The following is a 25,340-nucleotide window of genomic DNA, read 5'->3' as shown; positions in this document are numbered from 1 at the left end:
ACGCCCTGTGTTGCCGGGTAGGCTCCGGCTCCCTGTGACCCCGTATGGGACGTGCGGTTCAGAAAGTGTGTGTGTGTGTGTATGTGGATGCACATAGCATAATGGGAGAGAAGGATTAAAGCCTAGTTACATGAATTCCAGATTTTACATTCTTTACTATTACCCTTTTAATGAACTAGGTATCTGTAAATCTTTGGTATTTACATTTACTTGCTGGGGGTTTTGGGGCTAAGGGACTTATAGTTAACTTGTAGGTTAACTGTACACAGTAAGAATACACGTAAAGTGTTCCTTAAAATGTTAAAATACCAAAGAAATGTAAACATCTAATACAGGTATCTGCTGTACTTTCACTTTCAGAGCCAACAACCAAAACTCATTACTATTTTGTATGGTTTGATCTGTGAAAGTTTTCCCACAGTGAAACGGACTAAGAACATTTCATTTATACTTTTTTTATTAATTTTCTGTAAAATGTTAAGAAAATAATGTAGCAAAACCAGCCATAAAACACCAAAAAAAAAAATCACAGAACTGACTGCTGTTAGGGAGGTGCAGTGGCGAAGGGGGTTTGACCAGATCCTGCTCTCTGGTGGGTCTGGGGTTTGAGTCCTGCTTGGGGTGCCTTGCAGGGGACTGGTGTCCTGTCCTGGGTGTCACCCCTCCCCCTCCAGCCTTATGCTCTGTGTTGCTGGGTTAGGCTCCGGCTCGCTGCAATCTTGCTCGGGACAAGCAGTTTCGGACAGTGTGTGTGTGTGTGTGTGTGTGTGTGTGTGTGTGTGTGTGTGTGTGTGTGTGTGTGTGTGACTGCTATTAAAAACAAGAAAAAGTACTATGGCTACAGGTAATATGTCAAAAGCCTATGGACTTTGTTTCCACTGAATGTAACTCAGACTGTCTGTTCCCTGGACCACGATTATCCAGTAACACTGGAATTATTATGGATGCACCTTTAACTACAAATGTAACAAAACATTACAGATTAATGAAAAAATGGAAAGTATAATTCTAGCATTAGATGTACAGCCAATCAAGACCGATTTTCAAAAATAATTATTAATGCAACAGTTTTGAAGTCAGATCAGCTAAAGGCGATAAACAGTGCCTTGTACAGGGAGAGTCTCTGTGTTCTGTTGACTGCTGCATTGTCACTGCATCTCAACCTCTACAACAGCTGTGGGCACTTTCTTTCGGTCCTTAGTCTTGCTCTTTCTGTTTTAAAAAAAGAAAAGCCAGACAAATATCATAAAATTGTGCAATTAAATGAAACAGATTACATGCGTCATTTTTTTTTTTCAGAATTCATTACTATTTATATTCTAACAATATGGACTCTCTTCTCTCCCAGTCTCCTATCAGCAAATTTGCATCACACCATCTGTTACAATCACCTTTACAATCACCTTTCCAGTACCTGTCAGACTGAGCTCTATACAGAATTAGACTTCTGTAAAACTTCAGGAACCCCTAGTCAAATCACATGTTTTATTGGTTTTCTAAGTGAAAGGAAGTTAATAAAACCTCTGCAGGGAACAAACTAAAACTACTAATTTCTGCACACTTTAATGCACAGTTACTATTTGTTTGCTGAATTTAACAGATAAGAAGGAAATAAATCATAAAATGTAGCATGTACAAAAGTTTTGGCACCCCGTCAATCAGTAACACCCACTTTAGCAGAAATCACAGCTTCCAAATGTTTCTTCAAGTCCTTCTCTCTTTTACAAATTTCATCTCCACTCTTCCTTGTTGAACACATCCAACTCAAAAGTATTATTATGTTGTCTTGCGTGCGCTGCATGCTTGAGATCTAAGAGCAAATTTTCAATAATACTCAAGTCTGGGAACTGTGAAGGTAGTTCCAAAACCTTCACCTTTCATTTCTGGAAGCAGCTCACAGTTGATTTTGAGATATGCTTCGGATCATTGTCTCTCGGTTGTAATTTCCAGCCTCTTTCCAGCTTCAGTTTCTTCCCTGACTAAACAGGGCATCCAGGATTTGTTGATGTTTAGTAGAATCCATTCTCCCCTCTACCTGCACATCATTTGTTGTGCCACTGTCTGCTACTAAACCCCAAAACACATCCCCCCCAAGCCTAACAGCTGGCCAGATGTCCTTTCTTCAAAGGCTTCTTTTTTCTCCAAATACAGACACTCCTCTACTTACGTAAATTTGACTTACATAAATCCGGATTTACGCAAAAAAAAATTCCCGGCATACACATTATTTACGGACAGCGCTTACGCAAAACATCAGAAATGCGTTAGGCGCAAATCGGCGCAGCCAGACAAGGCAGGAAGCTGCATCTTCGCAGTTCTCTTGTGTTTTGAGCCGTGGACGCATCTCCTCTCCTTACTTTAGTGATTCTTTCGCATATTTTTTACCCATTCCATACAGTATTCATAAGGAAGCCTGGTGGTAAACGTGCACTTGAAGGACAACGAGAACCGTCTCGCAAGCGCACGGTACAGCAATCGATTTGGAAATGAAATTGAAAATAAAATTATTACAGTATTTAATTATATATTTAATATTAGACTAGTCTAGAGAATTATATTGTGTAATTTTTTTTATGCTCGTGTTTGCAGCAGAATACCTAGGCTACGGTAGGGCAGGGTGGGCTAGTCTATGCTGAATAGTGGGGGAGGAGGGGGAACCTGACAAACGTAACTTCTGACATAAGTAAAGGGCTTGAGCAACGGTCCATTTTCGTAAGTCGAGGAGTGCATGATTATACCTTTGGTGATTATAGCCAACGAGTTATTCTGTGAGAAATGAATAGCTCTCGTGTCTCTTATCTACCTCGGTCTCTCTGTCCTCCCTGTTCTTCTGGTGTGTGTGTGTGTGTCAGACTTATTAAGAATGTGTGTGCAAGAATGAAGTTCTTGTTTTAACTTTTCTCTCTTTGTCTATGCTCAAGGGCAAACGGAGGCGACTGAAATATCACATATCCTCCCTAATATCCTCCCTATAACCAACAGTGTTCTGTTGTTTAATATTACCTTATAGCCCTGTCCCTAGACCTCGATTCACTTTCTAAACCAATGAGAACTTATTTCTTTGTTCTGCAAAACAGTATATAATCTTTGCGAACATGCAATAAACTTGAGGAGAATTTGGAACGAAACACTCTGCTTGTTCTTGTGTCCTGCTCCTCCCAGTGATCACTGCTTGGTGTCCGGACGGCTCTGAGGTGGCAGAAGGCTGAGATAGAAATTAAAATGATTTCCAATCTAACATGTTCAGTTTTTGTTTCATCAGACAAAAATTTCGACTTGGTTCCAAAACGCCTCAGGCTTACACAAGTGCTGTGGTGTCGCGTTCGCTGCCTCCCGTGTCCTGGTGAGCGCGAGCGCCGCTTACCGCCAAAACTTTCCTTCCAGCTGCACTCGTCACGGCGTTTTGCTTCGCCTTCCCCACCAAACTACAGTACCAGCATGTCAGCTGGACAATTGTCTTGCTCTTCCATATGTTTTCTTCACTCCAAGAGCTCTTCACAAAATCAGTTTTTAACAGCATTTTGGGATGGTGGAAACTGCAAGCAGGAAGCGGTTCGATATATCTTTTGAAAAGTCTGCTCCTGCTGTGTGAGAGTCAGTTATCTTTGTTTTCGCATCCTCAGTGAGCCCATGCTGCTGTTGAGAGTAACCGCAACACCCTGAGAGGTTTTATTATTATTATTATTATTATTATTATTATTATTGTCTTCGCATGATTTGGATTACCACTTCGCTTCCTTCACCGCTTCCTCGCCTCGCTTTACAAAGTGTAAGCTAAATGAATAAATGAATAAATCTTTTTTTTTTTACCTTTGCATAACGAGTAAGACAATGAGAGAGATGACAGCCGCCACAAATATACATCCTCCTACAACTCCAACGATCAAACCTGAAACACAGTTTTTGACAGTAAATACATGAACTAGAAAGTACTTAGACTGGAAATGTGTCGTGCTTAATCATGGCACAGCTTGAGAAAATCATGACAAACATAAACTTGGCAGCAAAAGTACAAAATTGAAAAAAAAATGACTATAGGAGAAAACAGCAATGAAGAAAGCTAGTATATATATTAATGTTATACCTGTATCGACTGTCTTTTCATCTGGGTTTCCTTCGGCGCCAGACTCCCCTGACGACCGACCCGATTTTGCTGAAACGTGAGGAAATTCAGTCAATTCGTGTTATTTCTTCAAAATGCAGCAATTGCTGACACCTAGAGGATAAAAGTGGAACTGCCACCACAAACTCTTAATTATTCTTAGCGGATTTACGGTTATTGACACACCCTTTATTTTTTTAAAGGTGATACCATTAAAAAATTGTACTGTTTTGTATTTAAAAAAAGAAGCATGGTGAAGAACAGAGTGACGAGAAGAAAATATGCATATTACAGCTGTCACAAATCGTCTAACTCCTCTGAACACTGAATTAATCTGTAAAAACATACATTATATTCATACTCATTTGATGAATGGACATGAACAACTTGTTTCTAATTTTTTTTTACAGTGTAATTGTTTACGTTTTTTAAATTTTATTAATTTATTATGCAGAGACTAATACACACACACACATTTTCAGAACCGCTTGTCCCATACGGGGTCACGGGGAACCGGAGCCTAACCCGGCAACTCAGGGCGTAAGGCCAGAGGGGGAGGGGACACACCCAGGACGGGACGCCAGTCCGTCGCAAGGCACCCCAAGCGGGACTCGAACCCCAGACCTACTGGAGAGCAGGACTGTGGTCCAACCCACTGCGCCACTGCGCCACCGGCAGAGACTAATATTCTTACTAAAAACATTTCTCCATGTGGAGCTTTTCAGTAATAAACCTTGGAGCTCATGTCCAGTCACACAGGAAGAAAATGAAAGAAGAAACAAAAAAGGGAAGGAAGAGGACAAGAAAAAGCTCTTCACCGCATGTTTGTAGACACTCTTCCCTGGTTTCAAAGCGGTTCCCATTCCCTCCGCATCCGCTGTAGTGGAAAGTACGGCATGTCTTCTCCTCCACGTTGTAGTAGAACATCAGAAACAGGGCCAAGCACGTTCCCTGGTCTTTTGGCAACTCACATACTGCACCTAGGCGCGGTAAGGTGGAGGGGAAATAGACAATAGTAAAGGGCAATCACTGAGTGTGAACCCTCCAGGTGGACTTTAGTGCTTATCCTACCTATGGTTGAGCCTCTGTCTACAGCCACCATTGTTCCTCTTGGCTTGGCTAATAAATCACGTTTTACTCCAACAACTCACTCTATTATCTTGCCTAAAGAGAATAGAACTAGATGGATGTTTTATGAATATAAGGAAAACAATGTCTCTTCTAAACTGTATGTTTTCTTGTTTTTTCTTTCAATAGAAAAGTGACTAGAATAATGGGACTATATGCATGTGTTGGCTGTTTTATCAGAAACAATACCCTCCATACCTCCGGTGGGGTAGAGCTCCTGGTGTCTGTCGGAGCAGGCCTGCATACAGCTGACCTCTGTGTCAAAACGGTTGTCATTCCCTCCCTGCCCATAGTAGAAAAATGGAACACAGTGGCTCTTTGCAGCATCATAGTAGAATTTAATGGTCCTCTCGTCCCCAGTGCCTTCTTCCACTGGCTGATTGCATTTTGCCTCTGGAAAGATTGGTCACACATCAAACTCACCGTTGACTCCTGTTAAACATTTAAATTAGACTTTACTGTACTTCCTGTGAAACATTGAAAATGACTGAGATACACAATTGAACTTAAGATGTACGCTAAGTACACGCACACATTGCCTGAACTGCCTGTCCCATTGGTTGTCGCGGGGAGCTGGAGCCTAACCCGGCAACACAGGACGTAAGGCTGGAGGGGGAGGGGACACACCCAGGACAGGACACTAGTTTGTCGCAAGGCACCCCAAACGAGACTTGAATCCCAGACCCACGGGAGAGCAGGACTCGGTCCAACCCACTGCACCACCATGCCCCCCAATGTACACTAAGTACACACACACACACACACACACATTTTCAGAACCGCTTGTCCCATACAGGGTCACGGGGAACCGGAGCCTACCCGGCAACACAGGGCGTAAGGCCAGAGGGGGAGGGGACACACCCAGGACGGGACGCCAGTCCGTCGCAAGGCACCCCAAGCGGGACTCGAACCCCAGACCCACGGGAGAGCAGGACTCGGTCCAACCCACTGCACCACCATGCCCCCCAATGTACACTAAGTAGTATGTGTTTAATGTTCTAACATTACAGATTAAAAATGGGGAAAATATTTAGTAGTGTAACATCAGTGTAGTGTAATGTATATACAGTTCTGTTTATTTACGAAAGTGTACAATATACATGACTGTAGAAAAAAAATTACCCACTACCAACTAAAGCACAGTTCTATGAAAAGTTACAGCTTTAATTATTATACTGAAAAAACAGTACAAAAAGCTCTAAACTGTCCGTTGGTTTTCTTTCACTTTGTACAGTCTATGGGCACATTAATGTCTGGCAAAGCAGAAGCTCCTGTGCTTCTAGTCTTTTTTTGTGATGCTCCTTTTCCTGGGAAAAATAAAAGTAAGTTCCATTTTGTTTTTCTAATGTCAGAGATTTCGATGCTTCACTCACCATCAACAGAAGAAGCAGTTCCAGTAATAACTCCAATGAAGTATATTCCAAAGATTAGCATAAGCCTCATCTTACTGCTCGATTCGATTCCTGCTAGTTGAAACTTTCCCCAGTCTGAGAGGTGGGCTTCTGCTTGAACACCCGGGTCCTCTGCACCTTTTTTTACAGACGAGAGCTGCCCTTTGGACCTGTTATCATGGTATGAGTCTTTATGGCCAGGGAGTGTCTTTCATGCTCTCTCCCAGTTTCTTCTCTTTGTAGCAATAAAACCTGATAATATCTTACTATCTGGCTCATGGTTTCTGTACAGATTCTCAGTTCTGCAATGGATGGATGAGATCACTAACATTTAAATACCAATGAACAGCCTGATCCATCAAAGTTGTACTTCAATAAGGATACAAAATGCAACTGCAAGATTTAGCCGTCAATTCGGACATTTTTAGAACAATTCTCCAAGCGCTTATTGAGGATAAGACTTAGTCTCATCTAGTAACCATATGTCTATGTCCATGACGAAATACAAAGTTCATTAGTCAGCCATCAGTCATCATCGAAGATGGAGTAACTTCTGCTAGAGCAAATAAGTAACGTAACATACAACACCTACAACGTATGCCATGTACATCATACATTATCAACATGCTCAGTTAAATTAATTAAATTATTCAATTTTACATACCTGAAAATAAAAATGACACAATTTAATATAATGGTACCCAAGCCTTTGTGCGGATCACATTCACTGGACGCGCTCATTTAAGTTTCGATTGTGACGTCTGTATCGTGAATTTCATTACTCTGCCATATTCTGTCTAAAAATTAACTAGTTTTTACTAACGACCCAAACTGAAACCTAAACATTAAGTGCTGGGAGGAGGGCCAACATCTCTTGCGTGTAAATTAGTTTCAGCATTGCTCATCCCCTTCAGAGCTCACCCAGTGTGGACTTGTTCAAAACACAGAACTAAAATACCCAGCAATACAGATAAAATTAATCTAAAGATCCAATTATTACAGACATTAGAAACAGGCCTAAGTAATGTATGTAATATATATGTACATATTGTGGTTACATGGCAATATCATATGATATTAAAAGAATACATGGGTCTTTTAATCTCAGAATTGATTAATGAACACTTTTTTTGCTCTATACAGTCACTATTATTAGCTAATTATCATAAGGAAGGGTTGTGGACAGAGTCTATGTCAGAAGCAGAGAGAGTAGGGCTAAGCAGGGTAAACCCCAGGCAGGACATCAGTCCATTGCAGGGTAGCCACATACACAAATTTTGGGATTTTCAAGTTACTGAGACTTTGTGAACATGAGAAAACAAGTTTATACATGTCAGCATTATAATGCAATGATTTAGAGTGGAAATGACATTTTCCCCAACATCATTATTATTATTATTATTATTATTATTATTATTAGTCTAAGGCAAATTGTAATGTTGAACCAGATAGAGCTGTTTGGTTAACCAAAATCACTGAGTCAAGAATGAACAAATAAGTAAAATCTAACTCCATTCATGCATTTAAAAGACACTTTTTGCAGTTCGTGACAATAGTACCTGCCATTATCTTAATGAGGCCTTCAGTGTGCTCCCGTCTCAAGGCCATTCCCACACTGTGCTGTTGCACAGGGCAAAGTAGCCGGTAGACACTGAACCCTAACCCTTAACTTTAACCACATGAGAAATAAATTAAAGACTGAGGACCGTTCTGATATGGCCACTTTCCAACAGAATGATCAACTCCCGTAGGTGACATATGGAACCCATACGTAAATATATACAAGCTGTTTCGCTGGTGGCATTGGGAAGCCCACTGGAGCGGGTCTATTTAATGGCTGCCTCCTCAGAAACAGTGTATGAGGGTGTTATAAAATACTCTTAGGGTTCTACAGAAGCTGCCATACAACAACAGAAAATCCTCTACGAGCAAGAAGCAAAGCAAAGATTTCCATCAAATTTGCTTCATCCTGCAAAGAGGCAACAAATCTGTCACGCCCACGACAGCAAGCCGAACCTCCTGGTATAAATGGAGCGACGTCACTGTACAAGGTTGCAACGCCTACCTGCTGGTCTTGTGATTCAGCGGTCTGTTCCCCGTTCCCATTTCCTCGTTCTTTGCTCCCGACTCTCCTGGCTTCTGACCCCTGCTTGTTCACCCGGTTTCTGAGATCTGTTTCGCCCCTGAAAATGACACCCGTGCCTCGGAAGATCCACGCCTGTCCACGACCTTCGTTTTCGGTCTGCTCCTGTGTTATGCCCCGAAATAAAGAAACCTGCACTTGGGTTCAAACCCTACCTTGTCTCCCGTCCTCGTCGATGACAGAATCACTCCAGCCTTCTTCAGAGGCAACTGAAAGTATCAACGGGTTCTCTCCACTTCACACATTACTGCTGAAGGTGGAAGCACCAACACTTCACCACCTTGTCCAGTGGTCTCCTTCATCACCCCAGTCATAATGGCCCCTTCATCACATCACCTGTTATCCATCTCTCTCCTTCAGCTTAAGCAACATGGTGCAAGAGTGCAAATACCTTAAGTGCCATGCATCACTTCTACTGTTTTTAAAGTCCCAGCACAATTTTTCTGTGGTTTTCTACATTTTTATGTGACTCCCCAAAAATCTTTAATCATAGTCATATTTTTTGATTAGTTCAATTAGCAGAACAAAGACTTAATAAACTTGATTTATCTAAGTCTACTTATATGTCAAAACTTCATTTTCTTGCTTTACAAAGAGTGTAAAAGTCTACACTGAGTCAATACCAAGCATAAGGGTACAATGAAGTGGTCACACAAACTGTATTCTATAATTACACCAAACTTGTACTGTCTATATATTACAGTCAGTTGAGTGGTTAAAATTGTTTGAGTAATTGCATTATTATAAGTATTTTTGCTGCAGTGTTTTTGTTTACTAAAGTAGAAGGTTGTGAATTTATGTACTTTTCAGCAGGAAATAATGCAGTCATGTCTTTTTTAAAGACAAGGAGAAAATTATGTTAAATTTTAATACTCTTATTTTTTAAGATCACTGCATAATAGGCTTTCTTCAAATGTATGTTTCAGTCACTAACTTAAACATCAAAAAAAGTCTCAGAACAGCTCACTGTGAGATAACTTTAAGAAAAAAAATTTATTACATATTTACATTTTTTCCAACACTGTACTGTTGAATTACAGCATATAGCTGAATTGCACTAAAATGTGTTTGCTGGATCTGATACATTTTTACTGTCTTTGAAGAAAACTGCAAGCAAGCCATTTTCCGTTATTCTCAAAACACTATCAGACTCTAGCTGCGTTATTCTTGGCAGCATCACATGACACAGGTACATATTTGCATGGAATATTCCATAAAGGAAAAGCATACATGCTATTAAAGGTAAAACAATAACGTTATATACGATATTTATACATTGTTTGAAGGTGTTTTTTTTCTGGCTCTGTTTCACTGTGTTGCATTTTCAGCTGTGGGAGACAGCACAGCAGGAGTGAGCATCTGTTGAAAGGACATTACTGATTCTGCCCTCTAGTGGCCATGTGCAGCAAATTAAGGAGCAGTTCTTCAGGTGAGCCCTTGATTTGGCTGGAATGGTTCTCCGCTGAAAGCTGATGCCTGGTGTCCTCCATGCAGTCTGGGTCCAGCACACAGCCCTCTGTCAACAAGTAAAGCACAGGTTAAAGGCAAAGACTTATAAACAAGTTAATCACATTATGTAAAGGATTGAAGGCCCCGAACACAGACGGGTAAACCGTTCTTATATATGCACTTATAAAGAAGTGTTGACAAATGAAGATAGTCAATAAATTGTTTCAGCTATGCACAATTTGGGCTTTGCTTGATGGGGTATTCAGAACCCCTCCTTATTTAATGACTGCAACCAGTAGCGAACATTCGTCTTCCTTTAAAAATTAACTTCTCAACTTGACATCTCCTGCTACAGAAAAAAAGGCACAATTCGACACACTTCACACTATGTCAGAGAGACATGATGCCCAGGTCATGAGCAGGGCCCCGCTGGTGTTGGTAAAGCGCACCGACCTGTGTCGCAGCACACCCCGGGAGCGGCGCATCGGCCCCCCTCGGCCCCGCACACTTTCCCTCCAGCCTCACAGGGAGAAGGCAGGAAGTTTTCCTCCAGGCAGCGCGCTGTCTCTGGGGAGCTCATGTAGCAGCCCATCCCTTCCCCACAGCAGATACTGGGGCCAAAACAGCGACCTTTGGCTCCAGGACCACATGCCAAGCACTGCAAACACAGGGAGGAATTGACAGCCAAAGTAGCTCTTCCCATGTATAAAAAAAAATGACAGTCACAGAAAAGTGTAGGCGATGGGTACAATTTCAGAAAGTAAAATTTGAAAAGAGTTCATTGTGATATGTGGAGAGGACTGAATTATGACAAATGGGAAGTACACAAAGCTCTAAGTAATACATGCGACACAAAGAAAGGCGTTCAAATATATCGCATTTTTTGACACTTGTCCAGTACTAGTTTCCTAACAAAATTACTTCTAAAGCTGATTTGGAAGCACGTTCTAAAACACAAAGATTAAATTCTGTGAAGTCAAAACAACTTAAACATGATGAAATGCTCTAACAGTAATAACAAAAGGAGGCATTTTTTCTTAAATGTTTTAAGCTAGTTTTCTTTTTTTGTATGTTTTCTAATAAAAATGTCCTCACCTCAAAAAAGAATATCTCGGGGCGCGAAGGTAAGCTCTAGCGCTGCACTCACCTGAACATCAGGCTGAAGTGTTGTGTAACGGTAAGTGCCGCACGAGCTCACTCGCACGACGAGGAGCGAGGTGTTTTACACCAACAGCAAATCAGTGAGAGTTTTGTAAAAGAAAAGTTCCTGCCAGCCTGTACGGTGTAAGTTGACAAAGGTTGCTTAATTGTCATTGGTTCATTCTTAATCTTAATTGAAGCGGTAATTTGTTATAGGCTGCACTGAACGCGGGCTTTTTTCGCGCGGGAGCGAAAGGTTCCACAGGGAGATTGTGAGACAAGCTGCTATTCTTAATAAACTCTTAGTTTTTCACTCGAAGTGTTCCAGTAAAACCTCCAAAGAACGGTGTACCTTCCTTTCGGACACCACACTGTACTCAGTGCTGTAGCCGCACATTGTAACCGTTACAACCGTTACAGTAACGGCGCTCCGAGAATCCCGCCCCGCACTGAGGAGCGCAAACGCGTTCGGCTCACTGGACTCTGGGAGCGGGACGAACTGGAGCTTTACCAAACTCTCCTTTTGCTCTCACCTGGCTACACGCTGTCTTAAGAAAACCACTTCTTTCCTAACTAACCTGTGTTTTATTATTCTCGAAACAAACCAAAAAGGTTGCGTTGCGGTAGGTAGGGTTGTAGGTTCGAAACCTGGCGGCATCTCCACTTCAGCTGAGCTGTCGTACCCATACTTACCTAAATGCTCTGGTAAAAATTGTCCAGCCGTATAAAAAGGTCAGAAACTTTTCTTCTAAGTGACATACAGTTTTAATTAAGGTAGCTACAGTAAAACTTAAAAATGAAAAAATGTAATTCCTATTTTATCGGAAGACCTGGCAGGACTTATAATTCTGATTTGTAACTGTAAGTAAGCCGGAGAAAAGCGTCAGCTAAAACGAAATGTAAACATGTTCAAAAGTGGACAAAAAGAGAAATGAATAGTTAGAAAAAGGGTGACGGCGAAGGCGTCGCTACCTGTCGGAGTGCGGTGTCCGGGAAGGAGCGCTTGCCGCCCCGCGGGCAGTTCTGTATGTAGCAGGCCGAGGAGAAGGCGAGCAGGCTGAGCAGCAGTAGCGGCAGCGCGGACTCCGGCATCGCAGCGGCGGCAAAAGCGGTCGTCGGTGTGCGCGCCTTCGTTCGTCTGCAGAGGCGTCTGGGCGACTGTCTGCCTCTCAGCATCATCCGATATTTATATGATCTGACCAATGCACATAAAACTGATTCTAGTTGTATTTGCATTTCGACCACACCCAAGCCCCCTGAAGTCGCCCGTGATTTCCCGCCCAGAATGAAACGTATGACCCCCCGCAGTCTGCGAGAGCCTCCTTTTGGTGAAGACAATACCATTTTATGCTGTTGATCAAGTTATACTTGAGCTTATTCTCTTTCTTCTTCATCTCAATGGTGGGGGGTGCATTGGCACAGTGGGTTTGGCTGGGGCCTGATCTCTGGTGGGCTGGGGGTTCAAGTCCTGCTTGGGGTGCCTTGTGATGGACTGGTGTCTCATCCTGGGTGTGTCCCTTCTCCCTCCAGCCCTGTGCGCTGTGTTGCCAAGATAGGCTCTGGCTTGCCGCGACCCCCGCTTGGAACAAGCAGCTTCAGACAATGGATGTGTATGTGTGTGTGTGTCCACCTTAATGGGTGTCTAAAAGTGTTTCCACACGTGCATTTTCCAGGAGCAGACTTAACAAAAAAGACAGGCAAAGAGAAAATTTTTACTGAAAAACACATTGGCCACTTATTAAGGTGACTGCATTGACTGGTGCCACTGGTCTTTGGTAATTTACTGGTCAGAGCTTCTGCCTTTGGACCCAAAGGTTGCAGGTTTGAATCCTACCTCCAGCTGTAGTACCCTTGAGCAAGGTGTTTACTCAAAATTTCCCCAGTAAAATTACTCACCTGTCTTTGAAGAATTGACTTACAATCATTTTTACAGAAAGTGAAGAAGTATCAGGTAAATATAATGACCTTATATTCATATAGACCCTTTGTAGAACAACTGGGATAATGCTTGGCGACTACCATCTTGCACTACAGTAGTTCCTTTCTTGACCTTGATTGTCTTCAGAACGAAAGTTGCATATGAGTGTGTGTTCAGCTCTAGTGTTTAATCAGAATCAGAATCAGAATGAGCTTTATTGTCAAGTATGTTCACACATACAAGGAATTTTTCTTGGTGACAGAAACTTCCACAGCACAGACAGAGTGACAGTGACAAGACACAGATGAGGAGATAGAATATGTGAATAAAGGATAAAAAGCAGGAACCTGACTGCAGCACAATTCACACTGGTGCTGAAGAGCAGCCACAGGGATGGAAGTGTCGACTGTGACACAGGTGTTGCAGGAAAACACATTTGTTCAAACTTTGTTCTGAACCAAGTCACTCTTCGGCCTGTAATTTCAGGACAGTTATACACCCAGTAAACCTTTAATGTGACAATCAGCGTTAATTTCTTTGTCACATCAAGAGCATTAAGTCTCAATTAGTCCTAATTTCTTTTCAGTTTTATTATTCCGACATGAGCATATGCCTTTTTTTCCTCCACCCAATTTGCAAATGTTTTTTTGCTGACAAATACACTTGTATGTGGGACTCTACACCTATGCATGACTCAACACATTTAAGATTTATTTGAGCTCACGTATAATGTACATTTTACACTTATTTGGGATTTTTCAAATCGATGAGTGAACTACACACATCGTGCACACAGATGACAAAAAATAAAAGGCATAGATGAGGGAAAAGGTGTGAATATCAGAAGGACAGGAAAATGTTGGACCTTCAGCCATCATCCCCACTGCAACGATGGTAATGAGTCTCATGAAAAGATAACACGGAGACCAGAAGCTGTGTTGGAGTGAGAGGGGAAAGACTGATTGGGGTCTAAAGAAAGAGGAAGAAAGAAGAAAGAGGAACAGGTCACACACAGAGTCTGGATTTGCATAAAAAAGGCCCCATTTGATCAACAAACAACTCTGAACATCAGCTGTGACACTCACAGATGCATCAAGGATAATGTGGTTGCGTGTCTGTGAATCACGCAAGGTCGCATAAAAAGAACAAACAAAAAAGCAGCATAATCAAAGTTAATGGAATTTGAGACAGTGAAACAAAGGTGCCAATTTCAGCTGTAAATCATTGCATTATAATGCTCACATGTATAAACTGCTTCTCTCATATTCAAGTCAAGGTCTCAGTCAATGGCAAATCTTACCGTTTTTTGTTGGTATCACTGTGAATCGCAACAAACTCATACAACATACACTTGTATATAGAGAAGTACAGTATGCTCTTGTATGAGCAATTTTTAATTTGGAGGGTGCATTCATAGTTTTTAGGTTTCAAAAGAAGGAAATAAATATAACACTTTATGGACATCCTGGGCATGTGAGTGAGCTCTGCTAAAAGACAATTGCACTAGCAGCTATTAGGCAGGAATTAAGTAATGTACTCCATAAAGAAGCAGTGTCTTGGCACTCATGAAATCTTGGGGTACCACAGAAACCCACATCCACTATACATTAGGCAGAGCAACAGCTTTTCAGATTTACAAGCATCAAAATTCAGATAGATCCCATTCCTGAGACAGAAAAGGGGAGTATAGCTATATAGTATATAAGTTCACTGCATTGCACAATAGTCATGAGAGACCCTGTGGTGGTATCTGTAAGATTCCCACTGTGTGAAATGTACCTTGTGGTTGTCAGAACCATCGTTAAAATGCTTAATATTTTTGCCTGGAGTGTTATTGTTCTCTCGTGTTTTGCAGGCTGTGGTCATTCCCACAGATCCTTCACACTCACCCACAAAGTAGAGCATATCAGGTTTTTTCCCCATTATATTTGTAAACGTGATGTTTAGCATAAATTGTAGAAGTGACATTATTTCTTACTAAATAAGAGATGTATCAAATTCAAAACAATTCAAGTTTATTGTCATGTGTAAATAGTATTGATGTACATTGTACAATGGTATTCTGACTTGCATGTCTCACAGACTATGAAAGTTATAAATACAAGCCAGGTAATAAATACACAGACAATAATTTAGGTTTTACAAAGGAATCATTTCTAAATATTTTCATTTTACATTATTTACTTCATCAGCTCCAGATAGACAGCAGATGAGAGTATCCTGCTGAAATTTATATTTTGAACATTGAAAAAGGGATTTACTGAACACTTTTCAGACTTGTTTGATTTCAGGGTTGTATGTATACTGTAAATCATACATTATCTGTTTTATAATCCCAGATTTTTTTCCTTTAATAAATCAGCTCTAAAATTCAGTTGTAATAGTATATACTTTCCACAGTTGTATAAGACATAGGTTAAGTAATTTATATATATTCTTTCCACCCCTGTTGTTTTAGATGATACGTGAATAAGTCCTAGAAAGCCAAAGACTGCAACTCATTGTCTCCAAATTGTATGTCCAAAAAATGGGATCACATCTCAATGAAAATCTGAGTGTTTCTTTGTTGGACTTTAGTCGTGGAGTCAAACTTATCCAAAGTGGATTGTGGAGGAAAAGTTCATACATTTACGATTGTATGTTCTAAGTATATACATTATAGTATATGCACTAAGAAATGATCGGAGACATGCAGCGGAGTAACAGAGAGGACAGGACAGCCACAGTTACGGGAGAAGACAAGGTCAAGGCGATTGCCAGCTTTGTGAGTAGTAGGGGATTGGGACAGGGTGAGGTCAAAGGACTGCAGGAGTGGCAAAAGGCTGCTTGCATGAATGTCCTCGACATGCAGGTTGAAATCACTCAGGAGAATCAACGGAGTGTTGTCCCCTGGGAGAGAGCTCAACAAGATGTCTAGGTCACCCAGGAAGCAGCCGGGAGAGCCAGGGGGGTGATACAGAACACCCATAACAAGAGTGATTGGGGCAGTGATAGATACAACATGCAATTCAAAGGAAGACAGATCATGCAGAATATTCCCACCAGGGAGGGATGAGCAGGCCTGTGCTTCTACCTCTGCAGGAGGGATGATGGGTGTGGGAGAAGGACTAGTTAGTGGAGAGGGCTGTAGGTGTGGCTGTGTTGTCTGGGATGATCCAGGTTTCGGTTAGGGCCAGGAGGTCCAGTCAGAGGTGGGAGGTATAGGCTGGTATTAAGTCAGCCTTCCTCACAGCAAACTGGCAGTTCCAGAGTCCTATGGAGAGGTTGAAACAGGATGGAGGGCTTGATAGACGAGGATAGACCAGGTTACTGTAGCAGCGGGAGCATCTGAGTCTCTGATGATAGTGGTGTCGCACAGTTCGGCTGCCGTAGACAACTTTGATGTTCAGCATGTTTGGCGCATGATCCCTCGCGGAACACGATGGTGATGGCAGAATTTACGTAGTGGTGGAGGCCTCCGCAAGTAGACTCCCTTGTCTTTTTGCACCCCTAGTCTTCACACCAAGAGGCTGCCGCTACAGATCACCAGCTGCTATCTGAACAAGGCTAATTTATGTCAGATGAGAGTCGTAATCAAAACTACTCCGACAATGGTAACCAAAACAAACAGGGTGCAATTAATCGAATCGACTGAGTAATACCCAGTCTACAATACGGGACACAGCATTTTTAGCTTTGCACACACCCTAACAAACCTCCATATAAATAAATAAATACACACACACACACACAACCGATTGCTTCTATCTATCCGCACAACCACTCAAGAAGAATGTGCGTCGGGATATAACAGTAGCAACAAATAAATTTACTGGAATCACAATGAACAGCAGCGACGATCCTCCATCGCAAAATATAATGCACAATAATGTAATGTATCTTAACAGTTACAAAGCACTTTGTCCAGTAACTGATTGTCATCTTGATACTTTTCCCTAACAAACAGTACTTAGCACATTCCACTCCATGCCACAGTAGAGACCCATGACACATCTCTGTATCCAAGCTGAAGGACACATGGAGCATAAGGGGAATCTATCCATCACTGATGGGAGTAATGAATGGAATGAAACAGCCTCACCTCACATTTTCCCAAATAGGCATACATAGTATAACATCCCCTGTCCTAATTCTCTGTGCCAAAGGCAGACTCACCTGATCACCAAGACATAACACTGGAGGAATTCCATACATTGCTTTCTGTTTATTGATATGGTAAATGATTCATCCCTTAATCCTGATTAAATTGTATGACATGAGCAAAGATTATTATTACTGTTGGTATAAAATTCCATGACTTTGAAGGTAAGCAACTACAGTTAAATAACCATGTCTACCATTCTGCATATAAAACGGTGATGCAAATGGTTTTGTTGTCTAACATTTGGAGCAATAGATGCTGAGTAGCTCAGTACACTGAATGAAATACTAGAGGGAAGTTGTCAAATACTCCACAATGTATCTTTATTAGTCTGTCACTGAAAAAGTAAATCTGAATTTAAGCTCTTCTGCAGTGATATGAAAACTGAACATCTCTGTCAACTTTCCTAATGATTAAGGAACATTTCTACGATTTCCTCCCTTTCTGATCAATCATGTCGTTCTTGCTCTGGTGTAGCAACACGGAGCCAGGCCAGGGTGGGTAGTGCATCCATCCAGAGTTCTTCAACCTCTGTGCCCAACCCTCTGCAGTGTATTTGTGTAAAGAGCGTTCATTGTGCATTGGATGTCCTTCCTGCCATTTATGCCTTTGTGCAGTGAGTTTGTGTGTGGACATGTGTGTGTGTGTTACTCTGATGGCCACTAAGAGCTGGGGCTCCAGTAGCTTATTCCCACACAAAGACACAGCAGCCTTGGCCACACAAACTCTCTCCTCCTTCCATCTTCTATCTCTTTTATAATTCCAGCCACAACAAAGGCTACGGGCCCAAGGCTTCACATTCACTGATGAGTTGTAGATATAACTTTCACCCTGGCAGCACTCAGTATTTTCAGCCTCACAACCCTGAGTTCGAAAGACGCACCAAGGCTCAGAACAGTTCCTTACAACCCTGAATTAGTTGTGTTCCTTCAAAAAGGTCAAATAAACTACAGTAATTAAGTTTTACATGATGTGGTAACAATAACTGTATAAACACATAGGGCTGATGATAATACATTCTTCATACATAAAGGTTGGGAGATGAGTATTAAGTTGTCCCTCACTTCAGTATTGGAAGTTTAATGAGATTTGATAAATAGAAAGATTTTTGACAATAAAATTCATTAAATAGCTCGCACCTGGTAAGAGATGGGTTTTGTGTTCACTCATCCTTTGCCCTGATCCATCTAGGAACACTCTTCATGTAAGTCATATACAGAACAGTATACAGGCACAATCCAGTGAGCTGCCTGTCTTGTAAGCTGGTTGTCTCAATGTCCGTGTACTCTCAGTAATGCACACGAGTGATTGCACTGCATGCTGCCGGGATCTTACAGGTGGGGCAGAACAGAGAGGATGCCTTAAGTTCTGATGGAGCTCTGGTGGTCAGGCAGGGGCGACACAGCAGATGTCCACATGGCAGGCGAAACATTGAGAGCGATGAAGTGTATGCAGTGAAAACACTAGAGCACAGTACACATCTGTGCTCACCTGAAAGAAATCGACAAAGAGGCAGCTAGCATGTCAAGTCTTAATTACACAGAATTTGAATTTCATTAAATAAAAGACACAAAAATTCTAACAATTTCTTTGTTTATTAGAATTAGACACATTGATTTGGTATGGCTTACAGACTACTTTTCTGATTTGTCTAGATGCTGAAAAAAGGGCAGCAGGCAGATTGCCAGTTCAAGTCACAACAGCACCTTTGTTTTTTCATTCTGAGAAAGTTACTTAATCTGGATTCCTCCAGTAAGATAAATGGGTAACATTGTAAGGAACATAAATAAAAAGACAATCATTCCCTTGACATTCATCTTAGCCCTTAGCCACATTCAGAACTGTATAACAGTCAGTCAGGGAAAGTAAGCTTGTTTTTACATCTTAAAGATAAGAGCAACATTGAAACCAGATGCTGTGGGTTTCAAGACCTTGGTTCTCCTCAACTTAACTCAACACGCAGTTTTTACTCTACCAACACCTACCTGTTCCCTGATCACATACAAGATTCCCCTTGGAAGCAGATTCCTGAGAGCGACGAGAAGTGAATGATGGAAGGGCACGCAAGGCTGAGTCCAGGGCCTGGTCCAGACTGTTTGACAGACGCTGCTCATGGGAGATGCTGCTGGAGTCTGGAGTACAAAGGGGACATGTCACAACAGACAGACAAGAGTCACACACACTTGTCAGAAAAAAATGAGTCATTCAGAGTAAATTTTTACAAGAATGACTTTACGAGACAGGAATCAGTCAAGGACTTTAAGAAAAGGAACATTAGATGGACAGAAGAACCGCTTGGCTCAGAAAGCTCACCTGAGCAGAAGCTGGTTGTCCTTGGTTTTTTGAGTTGGGTTGGTAGTGTCTTTGACAGTGAAGCAGGTTTGGCTACGGGATCCAAAGAGGGTGAAGAAAGGCCAATCTTGTATGAACTTTCTAGAGTTGTCTTTTTTCTCTTCAAGGATGAAATTGCTGTCCCCATGTCTGAATTTTGACCCAGATCCTCAACAAGTTCTTTGTCTGGTTTCTGCACACCATCAGATGACAAGTCTGGTGCACCCTGTCCATTCTGCACTGCCTCAAGCTGAGTTTTGGGTCTCTGTGTCTGTGCTGTTGCTATGAGTGCTGTAGTAGCAGTTTTCAAAGTAGGTGAGGTAACATGTTGACTCAGGGTGCTTTCAGGACACTGTGTGGATGTGCCTCCTGGAGGGACACTGGGCTCCATGGTTCTGATGAGCCTGGAAGGTTGCGGCAGCTCCCGCTGAGCCCTGCGCCCCAACATTCCAGGCCTACCAATGTCTGCCCCATGTTGGAGCAGGAAGCGGTCAATGCGGCCCTTTAAATCTGGGTTTGGCAGTGGTTGAGATTCCCGGGAGAAGGGAACACCAGTAAATGGGTCATTTGGGGGTCGTCCCCAGGTGGCCTCCTGACGCTGATATGTCTCCAATGAACTACTGTCAATTACCACTCCGCTGGGCAGCAACAAGGGCACTGTCATTACCTCCTGTGTAAGTGGGTCTAGGAACTCCTCAGGGATGTCAAGGTCAGGAACAGTAGATATTGGGGAAGGAGGAGTCAAAGGTTGTGGTTGAGGTAATACAGGTGGAGGTGAAGGTCGTTTCTGGCTCTCTTGGTGAGCCTTTAAAATCCTACCCAACACTTGTGGAGGACAGCAGCGAGTTGGCAGCCCCCATACTGACAGAGCCTTGAGCCCCAGTGGAGAACCAGCTCCTCCATATGGAAGAGAGACCCGAAGCTGAGTCACAGAGGTCAGTGACTGTGGCCCCCTGCTCCACAACTCCAGTCTGCTGGCATCTGGTGGGGGGTCGGGTGCAGAGTGAGGGAAAGGGGGTCGGGACCTGAAGAAGGGCAGAGCAAAGCTGACCCTTGCACAATCCTTCAGTTCACAGCGCCCCACTAGTCGAAACTGGCCACAGTCTGGGTGTGGCCCTGGGCCATCAGGAATAGGGTCAGAAGAGGTGTGGATTTCCACACCTCTGGTGACTTGTCCTTGGTCCATAACCTGAGGCCAAAGGGTCACATCCACCCGGCAAATCTCCACCTGGAACTGAAAGCTAAGAGTAACTTGGACAGGAGGCCGCAAGAAGTACTCCAATCTGAACCCTTTCGCTCGAAGTTCAGCTTCTGCCGACAGCAGGTTCGACACATCATATCCATCAGCACAGAGCTGGGGAGAACAGCAAATGCAATAGGGGTTAGTACGACAAGTGTGAGTGGATTGAGTGGAAGAGTGAGAAACACTAACCTGGGACTAAAACTTTCATTCATTTACATTTATTCATTTAGTAGATGCTTTTCTCCAAAGCGACGTACATCTCAAAGAAAATACAATTTGTGCATTACATTAGGAGAAAGAGAGACATAGTTGCAGACGTGATTCTTAAGTAAACCTAGTTTGTTTCTTTCCACTTTATGCATTCATCCAAGAACATGCAGGACAAATACTTTTGTACTGTAACGATCATTAAAGTAGACCTAAAACTGAAGTGAAGCCTCTTACAGCACTGACAAGATTGACGAGCTCTGAGGTCGTCAAGGCACAGATTCATACACAGTATGCATCAAAACATGTAGAAAGGGGACAGAACACCTCAAGGTTGCCTGTGACTCACACCTCCTTTCTCCCCCTCAGTGCTGGAGGAAGGACATACAAGCATCAAACAGCCAAAAAAGAACAAGCAAAAGGACACGCAATCGCAATCCAGAGTCTAATTAACCCCGATCTTCTGGCTCATTTAAACAATGCAGTCCATTTATTTATGTCTGCTGAGTATATAATTGTTTAATCACTGTCACTGTAGGAAACGTGATGTCCTCAATAACGACTGAGTTTAGATTGTTAAATTAATCACACTTTTTTCATGTTGCATTAGTCACACAACACTTGTTTATTGCATGGTGATCAAATCAACTTCCAGAAGCTGGAATTCTGTCTCACTACAGACTACAATATGCCACCTACCATCTTTCCAACATCAATAGTGGTGATGTGGCTTTTAATAAAGTGGTCTAGTATCAAAGCTGGTGTTTAAATGAGAGTTGCACTTTGTTCATGACTCCAGACGCCAGTGTACTGGCGCATTTACCCATCAAGTCCTTTTTAAGATCAAATGTGTTTTAAACAAGGGGGTGTGGTGGCGCAGTGGGTTGGACCATAGTCCTGCTCTCCGGTGGGTCTGGGGTTCGAGTCCCGCTTGGGGTGCCTTGTGATGGACTGGCGTCCCGTCCTGGGTGTGTCCTCTCCCCCTCTGGCCTTGCGCCCTGTGTTAGCGGGTAGGCTCCGGTTCCCCGCGACCCCGTATGGGACAAGCGGTTCTGAAAATGTGTGTGTGTGTGTGTGTTTTTTAAACAGTACACAAGACTGAACACATGAATTTACTGTATTTATAAATCAGTTACAACAAAGAGCACATTGTATTGTTAAGGAACAACAGACACTATTAGAAAAAAGGAGCAATAGATCGCAGGACTGTTAACGGCACCATTGACTAATGGAAAGCAAGCAATATGCAGTACCTTGTTACAATTCACAGTGGTGCCGAAATGTGGCAGACACAAGTTGACCACCATTGCTTCAGACTTCCAGACCTACAAGTGAAGGACAGAGGAAGTGAACTACATTTCTTTTGCATCACACCTGGTCAAAGAAGCGCACACACTGCATGGCGGAAATGTTTATTCTGCACATCAGTTGAATGACTGAGTTAATACTAGAGCCTTGTTTGTATACAGCTGTAAAGCAAAACAGCAAAAAATCTTTCTGTCCTGTATGCTGTAGTTTAATTCTTAACTTCCTCTCCAGTGACACAAAACACAGCTTCCCCTACGCTTATCCGAGGTTAAAAAAACGATATAATCTGATGTCCATAAAGTGAGAGAGCACTAAAATGCCAGCAGGCTTATTCAAGTAATTCTGTTTTTTAGGTGAAATTTTTTTGTGCACAGACACAATGACAACAGGACACATAAAACATAAAACGTAAACATCTGACACATAGGCAGTGTTAGGAAATGTTGGGTTAAAACAAGAGAGCAGTCAGCAACCACCCCTGGCAAGACAGCTGAGGAGGGGCAGGAGCCACAAAAGGGCACCGCCTACCCCTCTCTGAAGGATCTGGGCAGACCTTGGGGCTCTGAGGCCAGCCTCTTGCAAGAATCTTCCGCTGACAGCATGTTCAATGTCACACGATACAAAAAACAACACAAAAAGGACACGGAGAAGTACAAACCAACCCTCTCCTTCAGAAGACAAAGTGATTATTGCAAGATTTCACAGGAACATCAAGCCTGCTGTTCAGGACGGGTCTCCGAGGGCACACAAGAGGCTCTCCGCTGTCAAGGCGATACTGTGCAATTTCTTCACCTCCGATGTGATACTTAACCTCAGATCCAACACCACGGCGCTACGCCACCTAACTGTTCATTTTAATCATGTATTCGTGGACTACAGAATGAAAACAGTAGTGCAGCTCTGAGGCGTTTCAAAACCATCAGCCAGAGATGGTGAACTTCATGACAGCGAGTAGTGCTATATAAAAACATGTGAAGCAGTCCCAGGCATTAATGAATGAGAATAGTGTTGTATTTAGTAAATTACTCCCACTCAGCTCCTTGAAGCACCTTTATGTCCCATAATAACTTGTCCAGTGTAGCGAGAGGAACCGCTTCTGACTGACACAGTGTCCAGACCGGCTTCACTAACTGGCCACTACCCTACTAATTGACTATGTTACATGAAATACTATTTACCACTAACTGGAAAGGCACTGACTGAAACGACACAGCAGAGAGAAGCATTTTCTGGATATTGGGTTTGAAGTGAACTGTGAAGTGAAGTGAAGGGAAGGGAAGGGAAGGGAAGCGCGCGCGGGGTCTCAGTTCCGCTCGGTACACGCACAGGACACCGCTAGCGCTTCCCAGCCGCGCCCAACGGATCCTCATAGCGAATTACATGCACGATTCGGTCCAACGGATGAGTCAATTAGTTAAACTGGCGTTTTCACATTCATTGACTGCGCAACTTACACTCGTAGAGGTGTACAGTGAGTGCAGGTTGTACATACACTATAGAACAGAACTTGCCCACCTAGGCTAGGCTAGCTTAAGACTTCTTAAGTTAAGTACACACACACACAGTAAGTAAATTAATATTCATAGTATAGACGTGTAGATTTATATATATGATGTGTGACGACGAGTGTTATTCTCTACTACAAAATTAAAATTGGGCAAATCGTATCTGTATCGATATTCATTATTAAACCAAAATGGTGGAAATATATGTACATTTCTAACATGCGTAGTGTCTCAGAGCTCTGAGAATCGCTGTCCAACACAATTCAACTACCCACCTAGTGAAAGGTCTCTCTCTCTCTCTGGCCTCGGTGTAAAACACGGACATGGAACTGTAGGAACCAATGAAGGTAAGCAGTCGGCGGTGTCGGAAGAGGATTTTGACGGACAGTAATACGGTGTACCGCAAACGTGAAAGGACAAACAGTGTAATCTACAAACGCGTTGTACAGCGTTCAACAAAATATAGCAGTAGTGTTGTGTTTTTTACGATAACTTTCATATCTGAATGGCTTTGTAGCACTTTCGAGATTTTCTGGTAACATAAACACTTAAGCTAACGAACACACGTAAAGTTAGATAAGTATAAATCATCTGAAATTAATTTAAAAGTAATCTACTGTGAAGAGTCTAAGTTCATGTACGTTTCAACTTATGAACTGTTTGGTCTTACATCATGGACTTTATGGTTCGTGATTCATAACCCACTTGCTTAAAATCAGCTGTGTCTTTTTTTAAAGCAAAGCAGGCACACTGGGTATCACTCACTATCATCTCTGCAGTAGCTACAATTTTCTCCCACAATGTATTCATTTCCAGTAATTTTTGTATCACATCTTTGCACCACAATAACTTATGGTTCAGTTTATACACGTTAAACTACCTAAACAAATCGCGTGTTACTTGAATAATTGCCAGAAAGGAGTAGCAAAACCTGCACAGGCATGGCCCTGCAGAACTGACTGCAACCGTTGTGATACACAGCATTACAGGCAGCAACACAGTGTGTGTGAGGGGTTTGGATGGATGAATGGATGAATGGATGGATGAATGAATGAATGACAGTTTATTAATCCCAGAGAAAAATTCCACTTGGTTGCCAACATCATATACATCATTTACATGCATACAGCATACCGTATGGACATAGACACATACAATGATGAAACAGAGATAAATACTAGATAAGTTAAAACTACACAAAGATGCATATTTATACACAAGAAGGCATGGTGAAGAGGTGCAAGGTGTAGTGAATGCACAGAGCGAGTGCAGTAGCGGTCATTAAGAGGTCACCCCTTTGCCAGCATCAAGACTCATTGTAGAGCTTGATGGCC

At 42.4% G+C, this 25,340-nt stretch overlaps 3 protein-coding genes across 3 annotated transcripts; all 3 read right to left on the bottom strand.

Annotated features, from left to right (window-relative positions):
• Window positions 1-1,044: 1,044 nt before the first annotated feature.
• tfpil (tissue factor pathway inhibitor-like) lies at window positions 1,045-6,678 on the bottom strand. The gene is made up of 6 exons (XM_018759119.2): window positions 6,604-6,678; window positions 5,429-5,623; window positions 4,921-5,082; window positions 4,085-4,153; window positions 3,811-3,889; window positions 1,045-1,212 (listed from the first exon to the last, which is right to left on the bottom strand). Exons 1-6 carry the CDS (start codon window positions 6,671-6,673, stop codon window positions 1,149-1,151), a joined length of 639 nt encoding a protein of 212 aa, XP_018614635.1. The 5' UTR covers window positions 6,674-6,678; the 3' UTR covers window positions 1,045-1,148.
• A 3,060-nt stretch (window positions 6,679-9,738) lies between these two features.
• Window positions 9,739-12,564, bottom strand: LOC108938348 (vasotocin-neurophysin VT 2-like). Its single transcript, XM_018758868.2, has 3 exons — window positions 12,326-12,564; window positions 10,667-10,871; window positions 9,739-10,280 (listed from the first exon to the last, which is right to left on the bottom strand). Exons 1-3 carry the CDS (start codon window positions 12,530-12,532, stop codon window positions 10,138-10,140), a joined length of 555 nt encoding a protein of 184 aa, XP_018614384.1. The 5' UTR covers window positions 12,533-12,564; the 3' UTR covers window positions 9,739-10,137.
• A 4,768-nt stretch (window positions 12,565-17,332) lies between these two features.
• On the bottom strand, window positions 17,333-24,353 carry ubox5 (U-box domain containing 5). Its single transcript, XM_029259645.1, has 5 exons — window positions 24,282-24,353; window positions 22,447-22,518; window positions 19,726-21,097; window positions 19,398-19,544; window positions 17,333-18,903 (listed from the first exon to the last, which is right to left on the bottom strand). The coding sequence occupies exons 2-5, from the start codon at window positions 22,498-22,500 to the stop codon at window positions 18,701-18,703; spliced, it is 1,776 nt and encodes a 591-aa protein (XP_029115478.1). The 5' UTR covers window positions 22,501-22,518; window positions 24,282-24,353; the 3' UTR covers window positions 17,333-18,700.
• Window positions 24,354-25,340: the final 987 nt, after the last annotated feature.

Source organism: Scleropages formosus, chromosome 17 (assembly GCF_900964775.1).
Source record: "Scleropages formosus chromosome 17, fSclFor1.1, whole genome shotgun sequence".
NCBI lineage: Eukaryota > Metazoa > Chordata > Actinopteri > Osteoglossiformes > Osteoglossidae > Scleropages > Scleropages formosus.
Note: the sequence above shows the minus strand (reverse complement) of the source record. Positions and strands in the feature narration are given on the sequence as shown.

Bases quoted from the DNA above. Each gene is read 5' to 3' on its own strand.
- LOC108938348 (XM_018758868.2), bottom strand. From the start codon at position 12,532: ATGATGCTGAGAGGCAGACAGTCGCCCAGACGCCTCTGCAGACGAACG. The intron at 10,872-12,325 runs GTAGCGACGCCT...CTGTGTTTGCAG, and splicing joins CGGACACCGCACTCCGACAG to TGCTTGGCATGTGGTCCTGG. The intron at 10,281-10,666 runs GTCGGTGCGCTT...ACTTGTTGACAG, and splicing joins CGGGGTGTGCTGCGACACAG to AGGGCTGTGTGCTGGACCCA.
- ubox5 (XM_029259645.1), bottom strand. From the start codon at position 22,500: ATGGTGGTCAACTTGTGTCTGCCACATTTCGGCACCACTGTGAATTGT. The intron at 21,098-22,446 runs GTACTGCATATT...TGTTCTCCCCAG, and splicing joins CCACTGTGAATTGTAACAAG to CTCTGTGCTGATGGATATGA. The intron at 19,545-19,725 runs GTGAGCTTTCTG...TTTGTACTCCAG, and splicing joins GACAACCAGCTTCTGCTCAG to ACTCCAGCAGCATCTCCCAT.
- tfpil (XM_018759119.2), bottom strand. From the start codon at position 6,673: ATGAGGCTTATGCTAATCTTTGGAATATACTTCATTGGAGTTATTACT. The intron at 5,083-5,428 runs GTATGGAGGGTA...TACCGCGCCTAG, and splicing joins GGAGCTCTACCCCACCGGAG to GTGCAGTATGTGAGTTGCCA. The intron at 3,890-4,084 runs GTATAACATTAA...ACTGTGTTTCAG, and splicing joins TGAAAAGACAGTCGATACAG to GTTTGATCGTTGGAGTTGTA.